The 26,653-nt window shown below is 48.6% G+C and overlaps 1 protein-coding gene across 1 annotated transcript in view; it reads right to left on the bottom strand.

Annotated features, from left to right (window-relative positions):
• The window catches only part of DNAH9 (dynein axonemal heavy chain 9), a 141,846-nt gene that overhangs the window by 23,795 nt on the left and 91,398 nt on the right, over positions 1-26,653 (bottom strand). Inside the window, 5 exon segments of the mRNA XM_041465912.1 lie at positions 6,194-6,321; positions 9,253-9,401; positions 13,307-13,500; positions 24,099-24,221; positions 25,155-25,325. Of these exon segments, the coding sequence (XP_041321846.1) occupies positions 6,194-6,321; positions 9,253-9,401; positions 13,307-13,500; positions 24,099-24,221; positions 25,155-25,325 (765 nt within the window).

Genomic DNA, 26,653 nt, shown 5'->3' with positions numbered 1-26,653 from the left:
TTGGGAGGGTTCAGGTGAGCTAGGGATGGACAGATCCCAGCTGGGACTGGAGAAGAGGATGAACACTGTGGGAAGGAAAAGCTGAGGTGCTTTAGGCTGGGACAGAGTGGTGGCTGCTGTCACTTCTGCCAGGATCTGAACCTGCTGGAGGGATGGGTCAGCACCCAGAGAGGGACCAAGGGGTGTGAGCCAAGAGAATTGTTGTTTGGGGAAGCCACAGACACTTTGCTGCCTCCATTTCTGCTGCCCCAGATCTGATCGATGTGCCTGGGAACAATATTTTCATTTAGAACTGCAGAAATTCACTCTCCTCACCCGAAATTATTTAGGGTTATGCTCACACTGTGTGGATGAGATGGGGTTTGGGGTGTGGGGACAGATGAGAGGAGATGCCTGGGCACAGGGATTGCTCTGGGGTTGTTTTCTCACAAACAAGGACTGTGTGAGGAGCAGTAGACAAAATGCAATTACACCTGAGTGCTGCTGCAGCACTGCTGGCCTCATGCACTCAGGATTTCTGGATTTTGGGAGATCAGATCATCCCCAGGGTCCAGACAACCAACTCTCTCTACAAACACAAGTCAAACAATCAGGTAGGAGTGGACTGAAACCTGCGACCAAAGTGGTGCCAACACCACAGAGATTTAATAAAACTGGGAAAGAGCTCAACAAAATATCAAAAGAAAAATCGTGCATAAAGTATCAGTTTAATCATAGTCTGCATATCTGACCTTAAGTGTTTTCATCTCTAATTGGTAGTTTCTTCCCACATCTGCTTTTGTGGTGTTAGATGGCTCAAAAATAATTGCTTTTGCTTGTGTTGACATGACACCAGTGATCATTATTTGTGGGTATCACTGCCTGCTAACAGCCAACTTAGGGAATATTTCCAGTCCAGTGATAATTGAGTGCATTTATATCCTGTCCTTTTGTGATAGAAGGGATGAAAAAGAGGAATAGATGCAGCCAAACATGGGCTGGTACTAAGAATTCATAATTCAAATGAATATATCTGCCCAGGCCAGATAGGGACACTGCAGAAGGGATTCACAGGTTGGAAAGAAACTTTGCAAATTAATTCTCAGCAGACAGGTAACAAAACCTGAAAGAACACATCTAATGTAGACACGTGGTCAGAGTAATTGAGAGATGTGTCAGTGATCAGTAATTGAGAGATCTGCCAGTTATCAATAACGAGCCAGTGTGGGCAGTGTGAAACAGCCCCCTGTGCACTGACATTCCCTGTGCACTGAGCATCCCACTGACCATCCCCTCCAGACTGACCATTCCCTGTGCACTGACCATCCCCTGTGCACTGACCATGCACACTGACCATTCCCTGCACATTGACCATCCCTACTGACCCTCCCCCCTGCCCACAGCCCATGCCCACAGCCCATTCCATGCCCACTGTCCATGCCCACAGCCCATCCCCTGCCCACAGCCCATCCCATGCCCACTGTCCATGCCCACAGCCCATCCCCTGCCCACAGCCCATCCCATGCCCACTGTCCATGCCCACAGTCCATCCCCTGCCCACAGCCCATCCCATGCCCACAGCCCATGCCCACAGCCCCTCCCTGTGCCTTTTCCCCTCTCAGGGCAGTGCTGCAGGCTGTGTGCTGGGCTGGGCTGCACGTGTAGGGACATGGCAGCACCAGAGGCTTTCCTTTGGGAGTTCCCTGCCGAGCCCCTGTGTTTGCACAAGGCAGAACATATATCACAGTCAGCGTTGCCGTGGCAACCATCAGGAATAGCGCCACATGGACACAGAGCAGCACACGCTCCCCTCCCTGTGCTGGCAGCACCTGGGGACCCTGCCCTGCCTGAAAGTGCCCCTCTCCTTCAGCCCTCCTCACAAATCACTCCTGCAACAAGGAGAACTGGTGTTTGCACAAAGCCTCGCTCTCTGGAGATCTTTCGGAAAACATTCCCTGATGTTCCATCCCTGTGCCAGCCAGGCTGCGCAGCCAGAGCCAGCCCAGCACTGCCCCTGCTCACTGCATGGTGCTGGGGGACCCCAAGGGACAGGGAAGGGCACTGCTGTGCCCAGGGCATGGCATGGGCAGGAGATGTCACCAGCCTGGCCTGGGATGTGGTGTCAGAATCACAGAACTGTGGAAAGGTTTGGGTTGGAAGGGACCTGAAAGCTCATCCAATTCCAACTCCTTGTCATGGGCAGGGACACCTCCCACTGTCCCAGGTGCTCCAGCCCCAGTGCCCAGCCTGGCCTTGGCACTGCCAGGGATCCAGGGGCAGCCTGTGCCAGGGCCTCCCCACCCTCCCAGGGAACAATTCCTTCCCAAGATCCCATCTAAACCCACTCTCTGTCAGTGGGAAGCCATTCCCTGTGTCCTGTCCCTCCGTCCCTTGTCCAAAATCTCACTCCAGCTCTCTCAGAGCCCCTTCAGGCCACAGTCAGTTCACTTCAGAGCACTCCTCAGGCTGAACAACCCCAATTCTCTCAGCCTTTCCTGCCAGCAGAGCTGCCCCATCCCTCTGCTCATCCTGGAGCCTCCTCTGGACCTGTGCTCCAGGTGACCCTGCTGGAGCAGAGGGGCTGGGCCAGATGATCCCCAGAGGTCCTTCCAAGCCATCCTGGCATTCTGTGATTTCTGATACAGTGATGAATCTCACACAGTTTTGCTCCAGGAGCTCACTGTTATTCAATTTAATCCATGAACCTGACTCAGTGAAGCAGCAATCTAGGAAAATAGAAAGATGCTCAAGAATTAAATTAACTTGATCACAAAGAGAAGGAAGTGACATTTTGGCTAATGGGTGAAGACTACAATTAAATTGGGAATATCTAATGTCTGAGCTCTTCCCTGCATCAGAGCATTCAAACATGCATCTGAACAAACACAAACAAATTTCTCTGTGTCTTTGCCGTTACGCTGATCAACCCCATTTGGTGACTGTGATGGCCACTGGGTCAGCAAAAGGCTTCTGAGAGGGAGACAGAGCAGACACAGCTGGTGCAAAGCTCCTTCCTGCCTGCACAAGGGACACTGCAGGCAGCACAGAAACCAGATCCATGGATAGCTGGGCATGGGAAGGCAGAGATCACAGAGTCACTGGGGCTGGAGACACCTCTGGCATCCCCCAGTCCCTGCTCAAAGCAGGGTCAGGCAGTGCAGTGGCCCAGGAACAGGCCCAGGTGCTTTTGGATGTGTCCAAGGATGAAAACACCACGATCTCTACAGGCACCTCCATCCACTCTTTGGTCATTCACATGGGAAAAAAAAAGATGGCATTTACATTTGAATGGAATTCCCTGAATTTCAGGTTGTGCCCATCCCCAGACACTACTGGGAGAGTCTGGTCTTTACTCCCCACCATCCAGGGTGATGGAATCATCTCTTCTCCATGCTGGACAATCCCAGCACTGCACAGAGCATCTCCAGCTGTGGGCCCAGCTGCTCCTGCCCCCCACGAGGAGCTGGCAGCGAGCTCTGCCTGCACTCCCCAGTGCAATGCCACCCCTGGCTTCAAAGCCCTCCAAACCTCTGAAGTGTTGCTAAGGAGACCCAGAGGCTGGACCTGCTGTAAATGGGGTTTTGTGGAGCTCAGAGATCAAGCTCAGCCCTTCAGCACCAATGACAGGAACAGAGCAGCTGCTGGGCTTGAGCTGGGCTGTTCTGCAGCCCCCAGGTAAAAAAGGCTCCCTTAAAGAGCTGCACTTTTGCCTCAGGGGCTCCTGTTCTGCAGTTGGACCATTTGTATTTGTAGGGAATAATTTTGGCTATGGGCTTCACTCATCTGTCACCACCCTGTACCAGAGCTCAGCAAAGCTGAAGCCACCACACAGGAACAACACTGGTGCTGAAGGGACAGGGAGCTGCTGGCCAGGCTCTGCCAGGGTGAGGGGGATTGTCTTCCCGTGAAATGAAGGATTGAGTGGCTTTCTGCTGTTCTCTGTCATGAAATGAGTCATTCAGGAAAATCTCCATTTTCAGAGTGAGCTGAGGAACTTTTCCCAGAGTGTTTTTGTCTTTATTTTGCCTCCTGTGGTGCCAGAAGGCAACAGGACTGAGAGGAAGTGGCCCTTCCCAGCACAGCAGTGATCCTGCTCCTGTCATCCAACAAAAACCTCCCACCTGCCTCCCAAACCTCATTCCCTGACTCCTTAATGCTCCAAGCACGTGACTCTCATTATGTCTGGTCCCAATCAAGGACCAGGGATGAGCCACACGTGAAAAAGCCACCCAGATGAGCCCTCAAGTGTTTGTCCTGGAGAACGTGTGTGTGAGAAGCTCTGCTCCACGTGAGCTGAGCTGCTGGTCAGGGGATGGCAAAATACAGAAGCAAAGCTAACAGTTGCTTTTTGTCTGCTCAAAAACAAATGGGAAGCTTGGGTATAGCTGTGCTGTGGGTGGGATACAGCCTTCAAATAATGAGTTTAATTAATCTGGGTAAAATTACCCTGAGATCTGCTCTGGCCTCTCTTTTGTTATTAATGCAATGATCCACAAAATCCTGTGACACTTTCGTAAATTGAGTCATCTGTGTCATTCCAGATCTTGTACAAACACTCCTGGAGCTGTTTGTGAGGCATTTGTCACCGAAGCCTCTCAGGAAAGATCTTGCTAGATAAACCAAATGGCAAATATTGCTCTGATCCAGCCCTGACTGATGGCAGGACCCAATCATCCCATCCCACCCCTCCATGGCAGGGACACCTCCCACTGTCCCAGGGACACCTTCCACTGTCCCAGGCTGCTCCAGCCTGGCCTTGGGCACTGCCAGGGATCCAGGGGCAGCCCCAGCTGCTCTGGGCATCTGTGCCAGAGCCTGCCCACCCTGCCAGGGAGGATTTCTTCTGATTTAGCCTTCAGTGTCTGCCTCACCTCTTACTGATTGCTCTGACCACCAGAGAAGCTGGAAATGGATGTAATAAATACCCTTCAGGCCCCCAGTGCTTGTCTGTTAGTGCACATGGAGCCTGGCACTGCTGACAGATCCTTTACAGCAGCACACCAGCACTGTAGAAAATAACAAAATAACTTTTCACTCTGCATTACTGAACGGCTCAAAAAGCTGCGTATTTCCATCTGCACCACCTCAAAGGCAGATGCCAGGATTGCAGCCCTGTGTATATTAAAAGCTCTAGAGAAGCTCAGCATTGTTTACCTCAGAGGGAGCTTGCAAAAAAAAAAAAGCAAAAATTAAGATCAAAATATCAGAGCTATTTAATTTCAATTCATAACCAGGCCTGCAGGCTTAGATCACGGCTCAGAGCTTTGTCTTAATCTAATTTTATGCAAACAATTCAGTGATAATGAAAGTTTATATAATCCACATCAAGGAAATCAGAGGGGTTCCCAAAAGCTGTAATGAGAGCTGACATCACCGAGTGCACATCAGCAAACCCAAACCCTCCCTAAATGAGCGCTCCAGAGAGCACTTGACAGAGGCAGAGCTCCCTCCACACCCCAGAGGCTCTGAGGCATTTTGTGGGGCTGTGATGAGAGCTGGCAGCCTTTTCCTGGTTTGGGATGCTCAGGGGTATTGATGCAGGGCATCCCCAAGGTAGGGAATAATGAGCTCTGGCCCCACGATTCAGGAGGCTGAACAAAGGATATAGCTTTATCAAGCTGTACTATAGTACACTAACCCTATATTATAACTATACTAAAGAAAAACCTGTGACTGTCCCCAAAATTCATTACACAATTGGCCAATCGATCCAAGCAACCCTCACTGGTGTCCAATTAACAAACCCCTCTCATTAAACCATCTCCATAACGCATTCCACGTGTGCAAAACAACAGGAGCAGCAAGTAGAGATAAGAACTGTTCTTCTCTTCTCCCTCTGTGCTTCTCACTGCCTTCCCCAGGAAAAATCCTGGGAGACAGAATGATGTCTCTCTCTATTCAAAAACCACACAGGGAGCCAGCCCCACTGCAGAGCTCCCTCTGTGCTCTCTGAGGTGCAGGGGCAGAGGAGAGTCCAGGGGCTCTCAGAACAGAGCTCTTCCTTCAGCCACGGAGCAAACAAAGGCACAGAGAAGTGTGGAACATATTCCTGCATGTGCACACCCCACCAACAGCTCCAGGAGGAGAAACCCAACCTGCCAGAGCCTGATCCCAGGGAGAGGTGGCTGCTTGGGACGCACAGTGACACATGTGTCCCAAGCAGAGGGGACACCAAGCTGGGAGAGGGGCAGGACTGGCCCCCATGACCCCGTACCTGAAGGATGACCCAGTGACCCTCCTTTGCAGCCACATCCAGAGCCTGTTCAGCCACCAGCTCCTGGCCTTGTCCAAGGGAAATGTTGTGGAGGTTCCTGTGGTTGAAGGTGTAGCCCAGCTTCTTCCCTGGGAGGGAACAAGGGGTGAGTTCAGGTACCAAACCCTCACACATGAGCTGTCACACTCCTGATATCACTTCTCTTGGCTCTCACCCACTCCTTGCCCAAGTGCTCACACAGCAGCAGCTTCCCCCAAACTCTTTTAATTACAGTGCAGCATCCCCACAAAGGTACCTTATTATAAAGTGCTTCTTGTTTAAAGAACATTATTCCCCTGCAACTCGGTGTAAAAACACATTTTACAGTGATAAGAAATTAAAATCTTTTTCCTGCTGATTAACCAGGCTTTGAACACCCACACTGGGTGGGGAGAAGCCCCTGCAATGCAGGCTGGTGCAGCAGCTGGGCTTGGAGAGGGCAGCTGGAATGAAATAGAATCCCTAGGAGCTTCTTCAAGCAAGGCCTCCCAGGTGTCTGGGGTTGGAAAGCAGAGAGAAACCCTCCAGGTTTCTCAGCAAAGCCCATGGGAAGGGGTGGTTTGGGAGCCACCCAGACAGATCCCAGTGTCCTTCCAGGGCAGGCTCACTCTGCAGTGCTGGGAAGAGGAAATCACAACTGACATTCATTTATGTTCATCCCCTGGCTTGGGGTGGTGTCCTGGCTCTGTGGTTTGCCCCATCCTCTCTCCAGGCAGAGGATCTTGAAGGCAAACCCCAAACCCCACAGCCCTGCTCTGGAGGGAGGATGGCAGCTCTTCCTGTCCCTTCACTGCTCTCTGATGATCCTTCAGCCTCCCCTGCTCCCTCTGCAGCATCCCAGTGGCTCAGATCATTTCTGCATGCTCATGGCTGCAAATCTCCTGGCCAGGTTTTGAGTCTGTCCCCCACAGACAGAGCACACTGCTGCTCCTCTCACAGCACAGCCAGCTCTCCCTGCTGTGTGCACCTCAGAAGAAAAACCCAAATTGTGCTGCAGGAGGGAGCAGCCCCACAAACATCCCCAGGATGGGTTTGGCTCAGCCAGGGAGTCAGGACTCATCCCCACAGCTGATCCCTGGGGATTGCCCACACTTATCTCTGCATGCAGGTTTGCCTTCCTGCAGATGGTACGCCCTGAATTCCCAATTCCTGCCAAAAGCAGGCAGGTTTTAGAGAGAAACAAGGAAAAGATTTGTCTTGCAAGGCTTAGGAACCATCTCGTGGTACGAGACTGAGAACAGATGGCCACGAGGAGAACAAACTCCAAACTCCAGCTCTCTGCTGAGCCTCAGCACAGCTTCCCCTGGGATACAGCTCCCCACACATTCCAGAGTTCCCACTTCTCTTTCTCCGTTCTCTTTCCCACCATCTCTGGCTGCTGCCAGCTTTGAAAACTGCTGATTTGCTCCCCTGCCTTCATGATCCACTGCCTGGAGAAGGGATGGGGCAAACCACAGAGCCAGGGCACCACCCCACGCCAGGGGATGAGTAATAAATGAATATCAGTTGTGATTTCCAGTGCAGAGGGGTATCGGTGAGCCTGCCCTGGCAGTGCCAGCCCTGCTCCCTCCCTGCTGGCTGCAGGAGGGAGGGGATGGGCACTCAGGGAGGGCACAAAGGCCTTCCACCCCTGTTTGCTGCAGGGCCCTCCCTGAGATGCCAAGGAAAGGCTCCAGGGGTGGGCAGCATCTGCAAGAAGCTGACTTCCATTCACAGGAATTATCCTGCACTTTAATAACACCTAATGAAGGACAGAGAAATATTAATAACAAGCAAAACCCCAGTGAGGCAGCTGGAAGGCCAGTGCAGCTGCTCTGTGGCAGTGATTTTATTTCATTACTTCTCGTTTTTTGGCTTTTCTTGCTGTAACTTTTCTGGCTGGCTAACCCCAGGTGCTCAGCTATGCTCATCTTTACAATTCCAATTAAACCACTCATGGTTTGATTTTATTGCTTCATTTCCCATACAAGGAAATTACAAGGAGAGAGAGAGACAGGATCACCAAGGTGGCTCCAGAGGGAAGCCAGGGAAATCACAAGAGCTTTTTGGGGGGTGTTCCTTTAATTTCCAGTAATGACACCTGGTTTGGGGACAGAAAGAGCCTGAAATGCAAAGCTAAGCCCAAGAATTCCCCAGAATGAGCAAAGTTCAACGGCTCTGACAGCTGCTCCTGGCAACGTTGGTAAAGGCTCACTCAAACATTATTTTGGGTGCATTGTGGAGAGGAAAAAGAATGCACAAGTCATTGTGCCAGCCTGGATGATGTTTTGTGCTGTCCAACCCCAAAGGCATCAGACTCCTCTGCTCCAGAGGGAGGTTCAGGCTGAAAATGAGAATTTTTCCAAAGTGGAGCCAAGACCCAGAGTAAATTCCACACAAGGGCAGCTTTGGAGCACAGAGTGACTGCAGCCACTGGGGCACAGGGGCAGCAGTGCCCTCTCCAGGAAGGCATCTCACAGAAGGCCCTTTGCCTTTGGAGCCAGCTGACAGCTCCACAGCTGACCATCCACATGGAGATCAGCTCAGGAGGGATGGCAGGAAACCTGGAAACTTTGCCATAAAGCAGCAATCTGTTACAGGGAGCTGCTGCTTATTTTTAGCGATCATAAAATCATAGAATAGCACGTTGGAAGGGACCTCAAGGGTCCTCTGGTTCAACCTTTCTTGGCAACGAGCATCTGAGAGCGTGTGAGACATCTCTGACGTAAATTACAGGTTGTGCACAAACCCAGCTCGGAGATCCCTGCACTGTGAGCAATGTGAATCCAGGCAGCGCAGGAAAGAGACAAGTTTAAATTAAAACTTCAGATGAAAATCCAGAAAACTTTAAGGAAAACAATAAAACCAAAGCAAAATCCCATCGCATCCTCACACAATTATCTATTTTTAACAAATTACTTCATTATCTACAAAGAGATGAGGGGAAAAAAGCCCAAACAAAACAGGCATGTCGTGCTAAGATAATAATGCAGCAGATAAATAGCAATGCTGTGGTGTGCCTGGGGACAGGATTGCCTTACCATGCTTCTCCACATCCTTCAGTGGGTCCACTCCTGGGGACAGGATAAAAAACATCGGGGTGGCAGGCCCTGATTCCTCAAAGGTCGTTGCAAAATCCAGGGATCTCCCCACCACGTATTTGCTGCCCAGCTTTTCTTCGACAAAATCTCTGCCAGGGAGAAAAAAAAAAAAACTTTTGCCACTTTGTTCAGGAAATGCAGATTTCTCTGCAAATAATCAATTAATTATGATGGGATCCCAGAATTGTTAATGTTCGAGAAGAGTCCCAGGGTTATCAGGTGTGAGCATTGTCAAGCACCACCGTGTTCACCATTAACTGTGGCCTCAAGTGTCCCACCCACAGGTCTTTTGAGCACTTCCAGGGCTGGTGCCAGGGTTTGATAACCCTTCAACTGGAAAAGTTTTCCCCTAATATTCAATCTAAACCTCTCCTAGTGCAACTTGGGGCTGTTTTCTCTGCTCCTGTCCCTGTTCCCTGGAGCAGAGCCTGACTCCCCCCGGGCTGTCCCCTCCTGGCAGGAGCTGTGCAGAGCCAGAATTTCCCCCTGAGCCTCCTTTGCTCCAGGCTGAGCCCCTTCCCAGCTCCCTCAGCCTCTCCTCATACTTTTGATCCTTCAAATGATTTAGAAACTGAAATTAGGAAAATGAGCAGGAAATAGTTGTGGAGAGGATCTGTGGTCTGGGCTTGCAGGGCTGCCCTCAGCAGCAATGCCTGGCGCTCTACAGGGCTGGGATGCCACAGGAGACAGCAGCTCCTGACAAACAGAGGGAAGCAGGAAGGGAGAGCAGTGGGAGCTGCATTCAGAAGCACAACACAAGCACTGGCTCGATTCTGACTCAGGAACCTCAGGAGGAAAGAAATGAGTTAAGACACAAGAACCTGCCACGTGTTCTGCAACCCAAGCAGCCGTGCAGAGGAAGCAGCGATCCACACAAAGTCCAGATGATTTACACAATTGCTTTGATCTGCAAAGCTGAAAGGGAAGAGCTCTAAGAATGTCTGGAGCGTGGAGCCTTAGCATGAGAGTGACAAGGAAAAATACAAAGGAGTGAACAGGGAAAGCTCACAGCTTCCTCAGCTCCACAGCAGCTGCTGGAACAGGGCATGGTGCGTGGAGAATGTTCTGGCTGGATTCCCCCAGGGTGAGCTCCTGACATCAGTGCTTTACAGAAAGAGAGACACTGAACACTGATTCAGAGGTAGCAATGTTATATTCAAACCCCAGGAATGCTGCTGCAGCTCAGATGGATTACTCAGGCCTTTTGAAGGCAGCCAAATTATTTCTAAGAGAGCTGAGAACCTCCTTCAAGGACTGGTGAAAGGCAGCTGGAATAGAAATGCCTGAAGGATTGCATTAAAAAAAAAACCTTCCACATTATTGGTACCTCTCCTTTAAGAAGATTTTTCTGTTCAGGGTCAAGATTTGGTAAATTGCTGCTGGAAAGGCTCAGGTCACAAAATTTCACCAAGTCCATCAGATTTAAGGTCACAACACTCTTGTGATGTCACATCTCAGCTCTGAAACAGTGCCTTGGGGACTCAGAAACACAAGGTGCTACAAGAAGCATTTTGCTGATGTTCTTCAATAAGATTGAAGGGGAAAAGAGACTTACAGGGGATAATCCTTTCTCAGGAAATTACAGTTGGTGCACTGCCGGCCCTGAAGCTCTAAGGAGTGAGTCAGGGGCTTCTCCTGATGCTCCTCAGGCCTAGGGAATGAACCAGACTGGGCAAACATCCCCAGGGATCTGCTAGGAAGAGTGGCTGGAGCCCCCCGCTTCCCAGGGCCTGTACAGGCTTGGATCATCTTAAATCCCAAAGAAATTCTACACCATCATCACAGAGCAGGGACACATGAGTGGGACACAAAGTGGCTTAGATCTTTCTGAACAGCAGCTGGAAATGAGGTTGGGATATTCCAGGGTACCTAAAATCCCCCATGCCACCTATGGCTGGGATATTACTCCAAAAATATTATATATTTCTATATTTATTATGTATATATTTGATATATAACATATTATATTATTCCTAAAATGCAGCCATGGACTGGTCAAGGCCCCCAGAGAGGACTGGTCATGATGTCCATGGTCACCAGTGAGGTGTTTCATGTTGGCACACTGAGATATTGATAACTGAGTTGTATTTCAAGAAAAGCCCCCAAAGTCCTGGGGAAGGTTCAGTGAACTGTTACTGTTTGCACTTCGAGATAAGAAACAAAACAAAACAATACAAAAATCCATTTAAATACTCCTGTGCAAACAGAAAAGCTGGATGTACCCACACCCTAAAAATATCCAGCCAAGCTTTTGAACTTGGATTCCCTTTTCATAAAAGAGAGACAAAAAAGGGGCTGAAATTTGATGTTCCTGTTATTTCTGAGCCATGTGAGTAAGAAAGAAATTAATTATAGTTGCATAAATGCACCTAAAATTCCAAGAGCTTATTTTACTCACGCTAAGCAACAACAGGAAAACCAATATTTTCAGCTGAGAGACACATGGAGAATCCAGCCATAAAAGTAAGAAATGAAAAGAGCTGGATTAGTATTAGTATTATGATAAACTGTAATATTTGTTGTAATAAAAAAATAGTACCAGTGACCAGAGGGAGATTCACTCAGGCTTGTCTGTGTTTCTCTGTGAACCTTGAAGCACAAACAGATGTAGCTCATACACTGAGTAAAACACCCTGCTGTGTGCACATCAGGTGGTGCAGGAATATAAACTACTGGAGAAACAGGAGCATGAGAGACATCCCAGAAATGCCAAAACCTTGGCCAGAGAAGGGAAAACCAAGTCCTCATGGAGTGAAAGACCTTTAGCTTGTCCTGGAACAAGGAGGTTGCTTTTGCATAATTTCGGGAGGTTTAGCCTTGCCCAGTTACCTTCACTACATAATTTACCACTACAACTTTCAGAACCAGCAGCACATAAATTTTGCATTTTACAGGGAAAAAAAAAAAAAAAGAGAGAAAACCTCTATAAGACTTTTCTTTACTTCTACTCCTATTCTGGTGTCTAAGAAGCCCAAACTGATCTAGTAACTAAAATGGATGTTGCTGAGCTCAGACTGCAGCAGATGTGTAACACCTGTGTGGTGATGCTCATTTCTGACTTGGCTGGTCTTCCCCTCACCCTGGTTTCTCTGCTCCATCCCTGGTGGTGACAGGGAGCTTGGATCCCACTAAGCAAGAAATTCCACTTAAATGCCATGTGTTGATTGCCTTGCAGGGTTCAGAGATCAATGAATCACACAATGGCTTGGGCGGGAAGAGATCTTAAAGATCATCCCATGGGCAGGGACACCTCCCACTGTCCCAGGCTGCTCCCAGTCCCAATGTCCAGCCTGGCCTTGTGCCACCATGATGTTTTATGAAAAATGCTTCACTAGGATTTTTCTCCTATTCTAGCTGAGAATCCTCAGGAAAGAAATGTAAACAATAACTGTCTGATGGCTGTGGAATGTGCTCTGGAGATGGTTGACCAACAGGTGCATCTTAGATTAGTCCATGTGGATTGCTTTCACTTGATGACCAATCACAGCCACCTGTGTCGAGGCTGTGAGCAGTCACAAGATTTTTTTTATGCATTCCATTCCTGTTTTTTCTAGCCTTCTGATGAATCCTTTTATCTCTATTGTTTTAGTATAGTTTTAATGTATTATAATAATGTTTATATATTTTATATATAATTATTATATATAAAATATATAAACATGTATATAATTGTTTATATATAATTATTATATATAATTATAGTTTTAGATAATTATTATTATCTATAATAAGAAATATAATTATAAATATAGTTTATTTATAATAATAATATAAATATAATAATAATATATAATGGGATCCAGGGGCACCACAGCTGCTCCGGGCACCCTGTGCTGCTGCCTCCCACCCCCACTGGGTCCATCCAAGACCCCTGATAGGAAACCACGCTGCAGAACTCACACCCTAAAAACGTTCTGACATTCCCAAATGCCAGCACATCCCTGAACTCCCGCTGCTGCCCATCCAGCCCAGCCCAGCGCTGCCCCAGCCCCACCTGACGGCGCAGGGCACGCGGTCGGGCCGCAGGGCGCGCAGGATGCACAGGCGCTGCAGGGCTGACTTGTTCTTCCAGTCCTGGGGGAACCTCTCCTTCTCAGGACACTCAGACTCAACAAATTTCTTCCACCGTTTCGCAGACCCTTCAATGTCCCGATCCAGGTTTCTGAATTCCTCCATGGATGAGAGAGCCTGGAAAAATTCAAGGAAGGGCAGGAAGGACAATCCTGTGTGCTTCTGGACCATTTTTCTAACTCTGCTGACTCTTTGTGTTTTGCTCCACCAGGGAGCTGGAACCTGGCAGCCACAGCCAGAAACCCATCAGGACCAGATTTTGTCCATTCTCCTTGGAAGGTTCAGCCCAGGGAAGGATGAAATATTTTGGCATCAACCAGCCCTCCCCATTCATTACCCAAAAAGGGAAGAATTCTCCACCCTGTTTGGAGCTTTCATGTTTTCCAGACTCTGCACTGCATTGGGATAGAATTCTGAATTCCATGTAAAGTGCCAGCAAGTTCTCCTCACAGCTCAATCACACAGAACAATCCTTTTCCAGCCCCAGAACCAAGACACAAAAAGTGCAAACAACAGGGGATGGAGGAGAGCAGCCTGGGAGGGTGGGACTGCATCCCCTGGAGCTGCAATTGGACAGTGAACCCAAGGTGGGAATGGACCCAAACTGATAAAAGTGTGAAAACTCGTGACTCTGAGTCCATGCTGGGTCCATCTTGGGTGCAGCCCTGGCTGGGCTCTTGCACTGCCCAAGGTGGATCTTTTGAGGTCTTTTAATAAATCCCTGCTTTATTCCTTTAACTCTGTCCAGCCTCTGTTCCAGGAGCCTCTCCAGGCATCATCCCGATGCCAAACTCCCAGGGATCCAGAGAGTTCCATAGAGACTGTGAGCACAGGAGTGATCCAACAGCTGTTGTTTCCATGTGTGGATTTGCACTAACAAGGAGAAATGTCAGCGACAGAAGGACTTGCTCCAAATTCAGCACCCTATCCTGATTTCTGTGAAAAACCAGAAAGCAGAGCACTGAACATGAGAAACTGATGTTCCCAGGAATGATGCCACATTCTGACCTGCCAAGCCCTGGGCCTTGCAGCAGTAAATATATTCAGTGCACCTCTCATGGCTGAGTGAAACACAATGGCAAATGTTGAATTCGGGGAATTCTCAGTGCAAGTGCTTATACAAAACATCTTCTCACTGTTGACTTTTGACGTGATTTACTTAAAATATCACTTCAGAACTTTGGCTGCTGCTGCTTCGAGAAGTCTCTTGGCTGGTGTTAACAAGGGAGACTCTGAAAAATTGCTTTTTTCTGACTAAATGACAGACATGTAAGCAGGAATGATGGTCTCCCTCTCTCCCTGAACAACACATTGCAGAATCATGAAAGCTCTAATTGCAAACAAAACCTCTGTATTATATAAATAAACGCTAAAATTGTCATTAGTCAACAATGTTAATAGCATTTATAAGGAGTGATGGTATTAATGGGGGATGCTACCATTTAAAAGCCAGTGGAGTGAAAGGTCTCTCGATCAGTAATCTTTCTGTGAATATTAATTGCTTTTCAATACCCTTGTTGTGAATTTTTCCAGGAGACTTAGCCCAACACCAAAGGATCCCTGTTCCCAGGCAGGAGTGGTTCTTTGGGGCAGCAGATGGGAACTGCACATCAACCTGTGCAGGGTTATCTATTTCTGTCCACACAATGAAAAGTATTTCTGTCACTTAGAGTTGTCATGGAAATTGAGGGAGACAAAAAATATTGGTCAAAATAGAAAATGATCCAAAGGGCTGGAGGACCTGAGCTCTTGTCTTTGCAGCCCACACTGTGATCACCTCTGGTGGCTGGAAACAGGAGGGGCTTGAGTTTATATCTCAAAATGAGACTTTTCTAGCAAAACAGGGCTCTTCACACCGTGTGAGGGAGAGGATCCACCATCTTCTGAGAGAAAGTGGTTTTTCATTCAGTGAGTCACAGACAAGTTCCTTTATCACTCCAGCTTTCTCTGGCACCCCTGGTCTCAGTGGGAAGCAGCGTTTCTGTGGAGCTGGAGCCCAGCAGCTCGCTGGGGTTCACACATCCCCAGCTGCAGAGCTCTCCCAGGCTCCCACAGCTGCAGGAAACACAGCAAGGATCAGGCTGTAGGACAGGAATCCTGGATGCCACCACAGAGCCTGGGAGTGTTCTCCTCACACAGCCAAGGGAACTTTGTGGGGACAGCTGTAGCCATGATATTTTATGAAAAATCCTTTGCTAGGATTTTTCTCCTATTCTAGCTGAGAAGCCTCAGAAAAGAAATGTAAACAATAACTGTCTGATGGCCGTGAAATGTGCTCTGGACATTGTTTACCAACAGGTGCATCTGGGATTGGTGCATGTTGGTTGTTTCTAATTAATGGCCAATCACAATCAGCTGGCTTGGACTCTCTGGGAGTCACAAGCCTTTGTTATCATTCCATTCCTGTTCTTTCCAGCCTTCTGATGGATCCTTTCTATTCTTTTAGTATAGTTTTAGTATATCATTTTAATATAATATATATCATAATATAATAAATCAGCCTTCTGAAATATGGAGTGAAGATTCATGTCTCTTCACACAAAGCATCAATCACAGACAACGTCTGGGGGGACAGGGAGGGCACCCACGGAGGAGAGGAAACCCTGAGAATCCAGAGGAGTCCGTGGAGAAGAGAACAGCTCCACAGGGCAGCTGTCACTGCTGCTGCACACGAGGAATCTCCTGCTTCCAGACACAGCACAACAAGTTCTGCACATTTATTAGAGGGAACACTTGCTCTGATCACTAAAGGCAACTGTTCTAAGGAAGCCATCTGCTCAAACTGGCCTCAAGTTTAGGTGTTGCTTCATAAGATGTTATAAAACCTTAAAAAACCCAAACACTTATGTTAGCCCCATGTTGTCTTCCCCTCAGTTCTGAAAGGAATTATTCTTTAAAAAACAAGATTGTTTTGCATTTTGAAATATTTCCATAATTAAAACAGCCCTCCTCAGAGCCACCTGGATAGAGCACAGCTCTGGGGCAAGGCAGGACAAAAATTACCTCATTGCTGTGAGCTGTACTGACACAAACAGGGGGAAAATAAAACAGAGCCAGTAAAGGCAGAGCTGCCAGAACACTCCTAACACCCAGTCTGCAACCACCTCCCCAGCAGCCATGGGACTGCATTTTAAAAGACAGAAGGAAATCAAAATAAAGGAAATTGAGGGTTTTCATAAAAGCTATCACTGCCATTTGAGGCTTCTGGTTATATCTGCTTTTTACTTTCAGTTTTTACTAATATATCTTGCTTTTCTTTTAAAAAACTTGTGCCTCTGCTTTAAAAAATTACATTCTGTAGGGAACACACTGAACATCAAACATGTCTCTATAAAAATCACACAACCTGACAACAGTGGAAAGAAATTATATTTAATATTCTTCCAGTTTTAATAATTGGTGAGATGATTAAATCCTGGTGATTAGTCACGATTGCACTTGCAGAATTAAGGAGCTGTGGAATTTATGAATTGAGTTACACAGTTTTTAAGCAGAGACCCACAGAGGTCCCTGATGGGCTTGAGGGGTTTGGAGTGGCTCGTGGGTGAATTTTGTGGTGGGGTTTGGTGACCATGGTGGGATTCAGGAGAAGGTTGGACTCCAGGATCTTGAAGATCTTTTCCAACCTCAACAGCTCCACAATTCTGTGATCCCCCAAGCACTTTGTAAAGGTCTTACACTGTCCATGGGCACATTTCAGCTAACATTCATAACTCCTTTCTTTCATTTTCTGCAGCTGGCCCAGGAGTCTTTAGGAAAACCAGCATCCCCCCAGCTGGAAAATGACAGCTCCTGGAAGAATGGCAAAGCCAGAGCTGCACCTGGCTTCAATTGATAGATTGGATCACTCAGGAAAAAGACATACAGGCAGATGAATTGCTCCATTTAAATACTACTGTTAACTAGAGGAATTAATGTAGCAGATGATGGATTATTTACAATCTCTCCCATCCTAGCTTTTGGGTTGTATTATTCATACACTGAAGGTGTTATTTTCTGTTTAACCGCCCTACCTGAATAATTTAACTCATAAGAAAAATCTCTACCAAGGTGAAAATAAAGATTTGATGGGGTTTGCCAAGCTTCAATCAACTTTCAACACAAAAATGTTATTTTAACCCTCCTTATTTCTTTCATAAAAGCTGACTGACAAGCTCCAGGCACTGTATGCCCCTGTCTCCCTTTGAACTCCTCCTTGCTGCTTCCACATTTTAATGGGGACAGAAGGTGTGCAGAGCCTCACCACATCACTGTACAAACCCACCCTGTTTGTCTGCAGGGTCCAGGCCATCACAACATGCAGGGTGGACACCACAATCAGTCTGATGAGCGACGGATCGGATCTCAGCACCTTTCCTCAGAAAATTTCCAGTGAAAAATCATAAATTGGGGAACAATGGCTTCAGCACTCATCTCCTTCCTACCAGTGCGTACTTAAAGCCAGCTCCACTTGATGGGAAAGGGCAGTAACATAAATGAGACTTAGTCACAGTCTTTGTATTCTCATGGCTTACAGCCACCCACCATGTTTTCCTCATTTTGCCTGAGATGTTTCCCAGATGGGTTCATGTTGACATTTTCTCTGCATTTTCTAAAAAGGTTGTTCAAGTGGGTTTGAGAACGGGCCTTGCAAAGTCAGGCTGTTCTCCCAAGCCCTGCTTTCCATCTTTCCCCTTCACTCTTGGATGCCTCTCAGCAATCAGGGACACACAGCCAGAACCAGAAGCTGGGCATGGGTCCCCGAGGGCAGCTGAAAGGGGGTACTTGTGGATTTCACAAAACTTTCCTGGATTTGGTTGTTATAAATCCCAGACGGGCCAACACACAGCAGAATTGAAAGAGAAAATATGTCCCATTGTCTGCAAGAAGTCACCTGTTCCAGGTGTCCCCTGCTGGAAAGCTCTCAAGGTCCACTGCCTGCTGTGAATATTTCCTGCATATTTCTTCTCTGTACTGACAAGGGAGCCAAATGCTTTTTCCCTTCCAGAGGACACTCTTGGAGATCAGACCTTCCTGGCCTCTCAGTCTTGAGGTCCTCAGACAGAACTCTTCCCCTTTCCCTCTCCTCAGTCTCTTCTCACAGTTGTGTTTTCAGGTGAGTGAAGGGCAGAGGGTAGCCCCAGGCTCCCTCTGGGGTACAGGGGTCCACTGATGCTCTGTGCTCACATTGTGGAAACCAAACACAGGCATGAGAGCTTCCAAAAAAGGCCATCTCATGTTCCCCAACCCAGAGAAAGCTCTGGTTTTACCCCCAGGGTTCCAGAGGTCACTGGCAGTCAGAGTCAAGCTGAGCACTGGGTCTGCAATCTCCACAGCTCCTCATGTGAACCACCACAGCCAGGGAAAGGAGACAGGGACAGGGCTCTGTCACACAATGAGGAGCTCCAGCAGGTCCTCCAGCACTGAGTCAGAGAATTGTTTAGGTTAAAAAGACCTCTAAGATCACCAGGTCCTCAAATGCCACATGCACATGGCTGTTTCCTCTCCTCCTGTTCCCTGGAGCAGAGCTCCCCCCTGGCTGTCCCCTCCTGGCAGGAGCCAGAATTTCCCCCTGAGCCTCCTTTTCTCCAGGCTGAGCCCTTTTCCCAGCTCCCTCAGCTGCTCCAGACCCTTCCCCAGCTCCGTTCCCTTCCCTGGACACGCTCCAGCCCCTCAGTGTCCTTCCTGTCCTGAGTGTCCCAGAGCTGTCCCCAGCACTGGAGGTGCCTCAGCAGTGCCAGCGCAGGGGACAGGCACTGCCCTGGCCCTGCTGCCACAGCCCAGGTGCCACTGGCTCCTTTCCCACCTGGGCACACCTGGATTCATGTCCAGCCTCTGTCTCCAGCACCCCCAGGGCCTTTCCCAGTTTTCCAGCCCCTCTGCCCCAGCCTGGGGACTCAAGGGCAGGATGAAGCCATTACCTCCCTTTCTTCCCATTTAGAGGGTAAAGAGGCTTTTACACTCCAAATGCTCAGCTGACAGCAGGCTTTGTGTCAGGGAGGATTGAGAGGGAAAGACAGAGGCTTAGAGCATCCAGGAAAACTCAATTTCCACTCTGCAATCAAACCGACAAAGTGCGTCCTTAAATATTTGATGCGATCACAATCTCTGCCGTATTTCAGATAAGCATCAGATCGTTAGCCAGCAGGTTAGAAAAGAAAAGGGGGGGAAAAAAAGGTAAAACCTTCTCAAGTAGCATTTCTGTGAGACATTGGGAATATTTCTCTGAGACTTGATACAGAGGACAGAAGAATGTCCTTAGGAAACTTCTAGATGAGAGCAGATAAATGGCCATTGAAGTGTCACAATCAATGTTTTCTATCAAAGATGCTCTAAAAGGCTGTACATCTGAAGAACTGAGCTAATAGAAGATATTTAATTAAGACTATGATTTTCTGGCATAATAATAATTCTGAATGTAGGAGGGAAGCTGTGAGCTGCGAGCCTTTCCTGTCTGACCAGCCTGATCAAAGGACATTGCATATGCACAGAGAGCACAATGTATGCAGCAGATTGTGCCACAATGAATCTTGGAGAAGAATAAAAAATTTCCTCATCTAAAAAGTGCAAGAAGTGAAAGCTGGAAGTGAGATTTTTGTTCTTTTGTCCAAAAAAAATTCCACTTTTCTTAAATGCAAAATATATGATTTGGTATTTTATCTCATAAGCCACATACGCAATCTTATCATCTGCATTCTGCAAAATTATAAATATGGAGTTAATATACGACTTTGTCTAGGGCTGTTCTCCTCCTCGAAAGCTGAATTCAGTATTTAGAGCTCATTATTCAACATCACATTTATTAAACAATGCCCTTTCAGTGGCGTTTTCATATCTACATAATGAAAATTCTTCCTCTTCAGAAAAAGATGAGGGAGATGATTGGGATAAGAAGTAATCCAGGCTGGCCAGGTGTACTCCTGCTGTGCACTAACTCGCTGCACTTATCCCGTGGGACACATCTGCATTCAGCACTGAAGAGGCACTGCAGGAAATATCACAAAGGAAATCAGGCTGGGGAAATGCACATTTCCAGCTCCCAGGAGCCAGCCCAGGCTCCTGGGAACAGCCGGACACGGGGACAGCCACGTGCCCCACGGGGAGCCACAGGGTAAGGTGGAGGAGCTGGAGCTGGGAGAACCTGGCATCCTGGAGTCCCAGGGAACAACATCAGAACAGCCCTCACCTCCTGGTTTGGGCCAAAACCAAAAAGTTTTGGTTTTGAAGACCATGAGGGCACAGCCAGTGGCTCCATCAGCAGTGGGGAAGCCGGAGAAGAGCCCAGCTGGCCCTGGGGACACTCGGGTGGTCTGTGACACACCCAGGCTCTGCTGCACCCCTGGAACACCAGCCTGGTGTGGGCAGAAGGTGGGACCATGCCCTGTGTGAGGATGGGCAGAGGGTCTAAACTCAGGCCTAAACCCACACCCAGACCTGCAGAGTAAGGCTGGGTCACACGTGGGCTGAAGGAGCTTCTGCCTGTGGGTCTCAGGGCCCAGCAGAGTGAGGAAAGGTGCTGCTCCCTCCCTGCTGATCTGCTCCTCACTCTGTGCCTCCAGAAGGTGGCCAGGCACAGCTCAGGGTGAGCCACACAATTTGCAAGTGTCCTGCTGGCTCAGCTTTGGCTTGGGTGAGCTCTGCTGCTCTCAGGAAACAGCTGGGCATGACCCAGGGCAGGAGCCTGCAGGGCTGCCCAGGGAGGGGAGGTGGCTCTGGTTTGGGAGCTCAGGGAGTTTCACTGTGTGCAGTCAGGTGCTGCCAGGGCAGCAAACAACTGCTGGCTCATCTTACTGCTGACTCTGGGTACAGTCTGAAAGACCAAGCAACCTTAAAACCAAATGATATCACTTCAACATCATGCTCAAAGAGCCATGGCAGGAGCTGTTTGACCAAGAACAGCTCAACAGGGCAGCCTGCCTTCACACAAGATCCAAAGGACCACAGAGCATCAACTCAGAGATGAATTCAGAGAATACTCACCCTCCAGAGGACAGTCTCTGCATGGATTCTGTGTTCACTCAATCATACAGTGAGAACTCCCAAGTGGCATTTGCACCTGGCTGTGGCCACAGCAGCACTGTGCTCGAAGGTGTGTCCACACGTTCACTGGTGAGGAAACCACCAGCCAAGCCAGGAGACATGGCCAGCTGTGCATGGACACAGAAAATGTTTCCACAAGTACCAACGGAAATAAAAACTTTCAAGGCAGACTCTGGGAACACAGAGGGGGAGAACAGCACAACAGGCTGCAATAAAGGAAATTGAAAAGAGACAGAAAACCTCATTACAGGAACAAAAGAACACTTTTGCCTTCTCGAGGGATCACTGCTAAGCCCCTGCAAATGAGAGGCCTTAGGACTGAAATGACCAACTCCACTGAGAACCAAAGTCAGGGACTCAGCAAAGGCACTGCTTTAATTAAATGACAAAACTCTGTGCCCTTCCTGCTCTCAGCTAACGCTCAGTAACCCAGAGGCAGGGCTGGCACCGAGGCAATGACTGTGCCCTTTGCTAACATCTCCCCTGCTCCAGAGCCAGGCAAAGCTCCTCCACAGGTGCCATTCCCTCCCACACATCTGACTGATGAACAGAGCCAAGCCAAGCTCAGAGCAGCTCTTCTCAGCCTTTAGCTTGAATTCAATTCCTGTTTCAGCTTTAAAGAAGCACCAAAGAGCCTGAAATGTGCCTATTTTCCCACACCTCTCAGCAGATATAATTAAAGCTATTACCTTTCCCTACAAACCATCTCCTCCTGGCCAGGTTTTCTTCATCCAGGGGTGAATACCAAACTTCCCACAGGTTACAGCAAAAGGCTCTGTGAAACTCTGTGCTGAACTTGAAAGAAGCTGGAAAACTAAATCATAAATGAGTGTTTCCTAGACGAGATGCTCCAGCATCACAAGCTGCAAACAGCCAAGCAACTGCAAAGGATTATTGGCCTCTATATATTATTAATCAACCCCCAACAATAAATAATAAGTCAAGTCACACAAGGCCAGTTGCATGCCCAGAGCCCTCACTATTTAATGAGGTTTCCTTGGAAGTTAATGTGCCCAAAGTGGGAGGCTCAGAACGGGCCACAAATATCAATATTGATTTCTTTTGGCACTATCTTGGCCAGAACCCCCTGGCAAAAGGAGTCCTTTGGGCTGGAGAATGTTTCTGTGAAAAATCAGCAGAATGCTAAATTTCACTTTGAATTTGAAATATAAATCTGAAGTGTACTTTGTTCAAGCTTTGTTGAAGAAACAATTTATTATAGCATTTAATCTTCTTGATATAAAAAAGGAGATTTTAGCCTGCTAATAAACTGTGTAGAATCCATGACTAATTAACCTAATTATAGCAGTCTGTGACAAAATATGATTTTACTAAACCCATGCGTCAAGTAACTAGAATTGCCAAAACCTCCGAGGTTAATAAACCATCAGACATCAACACAAACACTAATACAAGTTGACACCAACCATATTATTTATAGCAATATCAATAGTACAGTCATCACAAAAGACAATCTGAAGGGTATTCAGTATCTGATAATGCAAAATTCACTATCAGAAAGTCCTGAAATTCATAAAATTGGTGCAGATTACCGGGCAGTGACTCTTGTGCAGTTCCTGGGGCCGTGGGGTGCAGGCTGAGGACACCTGAGGTGTGCAGCACACCTGGAAACCTGCCCATGCACAGCAGCATTTGTGGGCACCACAGATTCCACCTCAACCACAAACCTTCCTCGGTGAGGAAGAGGAGGCTGAGTGGGAAGGGCTCATCTTGAAGGGAACCACAGAGGGGACAGGAAAGGCCATTTCAGCCACATGGAGGGGGACTGGCAGCACAGCAGGGGTGACCTCACAAAGAAAACTCACTGCAAACCCGGCAGGTGTTTGTCTGGGGAATGTAGCACCTGCAGGCATCCTGGGGAAAGACAGGAGTCACACAGACCCAAAGAATCATAAAAGTGATTGAAAAGACCTTGGAAAAGACCTCCAAGGTCACCACCTCCAACCATGAACCCAGCACTAAGCCGTGTCCTCAAGCCCCACAGAGAAAACATGCTGTAAATAAAATTCATTCTTACGTCACCACAGGTGCCAGAGACTGACCAGCACCACAGTCAGACAGGAGACACAACCCCAGCTGCAGCAAGGTGGGAATGAACAGGACCAAGGTGGAGAATATTTGGATCCTTTTCAGAAAACAAACCCCACCCTGATAATTCAGGTTGAAACCCAGCACAATTCACATTTGTTGACAAAGAGGAGCAAGTATGGGATAATTCTCATCTTTTGGGGGTGCTTTTCCTCTCTTCTCTCTCCAAACATGTGGCAGGTGCCAGACCTGCCTGTTTCCCTGGCAGAATTTCCCTGAAGGTCTAGCAGCTGTCACAGCTCCAACCCCAGCACATCCCTGCAGAAATTCCCAATTATTCCCAAACACAGGGGCATCTCCATGTCCTTTACAAACCACAGCCACAAACCCCTGAGGGTATTCTCAGTCTTGTCTAACAGGGAGAAGCCTAAATCCCAGAGGGAAGAACCATCTTCCTGGGGACACACATGAGGGCACAGGAAGAGATCTCAAAATCAGTGTTGGACCTGCAGAACTCTCCGTGTCTGTGGCCTCTTTGTGTTGCCCCTCAAAGGCAAAATAACCTTTTGTTCACCAAAATTACACAAGGACCCTCTGAAGGGTTTTTAGAGGAGATAAAAGGAGCTGATTTCCCATGGATCAGGTACCTTGATTCCTCCCCAGGCATGGTCAGACAGGAACTCCACAGGGCTCGTGACTCCGGGCTGTGCTGGGTATCTGAGCAGGAAATCCAGTTCTGCTGGGTCGATGTCTTTATTCCTCAGAAGTATCTGCAATTCCAAACAAACAAGATATCCTAGAGCAGCCAGGATCCAGAGCAACAACGAACTCCAGCAGATTAATTATTCAATTAATGTGCTTGAAAAATGTGCAGAGTGCCCCATGCTGGAGAGGTGTGATGGACACACCATGTAGGTGCTCTGGGTGTCCCAAAAGAGGATCAGGAGTGAGTGCAGAGATTGGCAAGAGGAAAAAAGCTGGGAAAACCATGTGGAAAAGGCTGAGTTCCAGGTGGGTGGAGAGCACCCTGAGGAGAAGGCCCTGGCAGCAGAGGCAGACTGGACAAAAAAATAAAAATTACATAAACACTGTGGACATGGGACAGCAGCTCTGCAGCAGGTACTTCTTTAGGTTCAGTGCAAGAGCCCTTCCAGGCCAGTTTGCTTTGCCATTTTCTGCAGGTCCTGCAAGCAGGAATTTCTCAAATAACCTTTGTCAGCGTAATTCAAATCCAACACAGCATCCCTGCTGGAATTGTCAGGAATAAATCCTGTGAGGAGCAGCTGAGGGAGCTGGGAAGGGGCTCAGCCTGAAGAAAAGGAGGCTCAGGGGGGACCTTGTGGCTCTGCACAGCTCCTGCCAGGAGGGGACAGCCGGGGGGGTCGGGCTGTGCTCCAGGGAACAGGGACAGGAACAGAGGAAACGGCCTCAGGCTGGGCCAGGGCAGGTCAGGAATTTCCCCATGGAAAGGGGGCTCAGACCTTGGAAATGCCCAGGGAGATTCAGGGTGCCCATCCCTGGAGGTGCCCAAGGAAGGGCTGAGGACAAGGTGGGGATCAGGGTGGACTCAGTGGTCTGGGAGGGCTTTCCCAGCCTGAATGATTCCATGGCTCCCAGGGAGGCAGGAAGACAATCGAGCCCCCAGCACGGGCTGCTCTGGCAGTGAAGCCTGGCACACAGGGTGCCAGGGGTGCTGCTGGTACCTGGAAGGTGAGCTGGGCACTGAAGGTCAGCTTGTCCCTCTCGAAGAGCCCCCGGGCCGTGTACTGGAACACGGAGAAGGTGATGCTGTCCGTGAGGCTCAGCACCCGCCCTGCCAGGCTCTCAGCAGGAGCTGCCCTCTCCATGGCCTTCTGGAACACCACGTGGAATGCCTGGGAGGGGAGACACAGTGGGAAGGGGCAGTGAGAGATGCCTTTGCTCAGCCCTGGGTGCCCCTGAGGTGTCACAGTGATGCCAGCTCAGGTCCTGCCCCGCTGGGAACACACAGAGACCAAGCAGCCCCTGGATCTGCCTGTGGCTGCTGCTCAGGGACACCTGGCAGTGGTGACATCCCCTGGGACACAGACACAAGGGCACAGGAGATGTTTCTGTGCCCAGAGTGCTCCTCTCAGAGTGTTGGGATGACACAGCTGCTTCCTCTGCAAATGTGGAGCCAGCAGAGTGGAGTTCCCAGAGGAAACAGGGGAAAAACTCCATGGGAAAAAACTCCAACACAAACACATCCAGTGCCACCCCTGCCGTGGACACCTTCCACTGTCCCAGGCTGCTCCAAGCCCTGTCCAACCTGGTCTCAAACACTTCCAGGGATCCAGGAGCAGCCACAGCTGCTCTAGGAATTCCATCCCAGCCCCTGCCCACCCTACCAGGGAACAATTCCTAATTCCCAATATCCCATCCAGCCCTGCCCTCTGGCAGTGGAAGCCATTCTGTGTGTCGTGTCTTTCCACATCCCTTGTCTCCAGCCCTTCTCCTGCTCTCTTGGAGCCCCTTTGGGCCCTGGAAGGGGCTCTGAGGTCTCCATAGGGTTTTCTCCAGCTCTCCCAGCTGGCCCCATGAAGGGGCTCTTGGATCATATCCATTGCCTCTTCTGGACTTGCTCAACCATGTCCACACCTTTCCCGTGCTGAGGACCCCAGAGCTGGACACTGCTCCTGGTGGGGTCTCAGCAGAGTAGAGCAAAGGAGGAAAGCACATCTCCCACTGCACAAATATTTCAACTCAGAGAAGAGCAATTCCTCAAAATAAAAGTAAAAATATTATTTTTTTAAGTCCCATGAGTGTTTTACTGTCTGGATCCAGCAAAGGACTGGCTGAGGAGGGAGGGAGCAGTGAGCTGAAGCAGTCATTGAAGTCCTTTCAAGAGTGGGTGTCTGCATTGAGAATAACCCTCTTATATAAGAGGTTAAGGATTATTGCAACAACATTTCTGATCTAAATGAGAAAAGACAAACAACTTTTAGAGTCGTCCAAATTAAAAGCACGAGCAAATTATCAAATGCAACTGGAAAAAGAAAATTAACAAGAGCATAAACCCCAAGCCCTGCTTAGCATTGCAAAGCTCTGTGTGCTGGGCCCAGCTAAAGGAAATAACCAGGCCAATACACACTGATGGCACCAACTGGACAAGGCATGACCGTGCTGGCAGCCTTATTTTTAGGGTTCTACAAAGGAAAAATGATGCCTCAACAAATTAAAGTAA

This window comes from Pyrgilauda ruficollis, unplaced genomic scaffold, assembly GCF_017590135.1.
Source record: "Pyrgilauda ruficollis isolate IOZ18807 unplaced genomic scaffold, ASM1759013v1 scaffold194, whole genome shotgun sequence".
In the NCBI taxonomy this organism is placed as follows: domain Eukaryota; kingdom Metazoa; phylum Chordata; class Aves; order Passeriformes; family Passeridae; genus Pyrgilauda; species Pyrgilauda ruficollis.
Note: the sequence above shows the minus strand (reverse complement) of the source record. Positions and strands in the feature narration are given on the sequence as shown.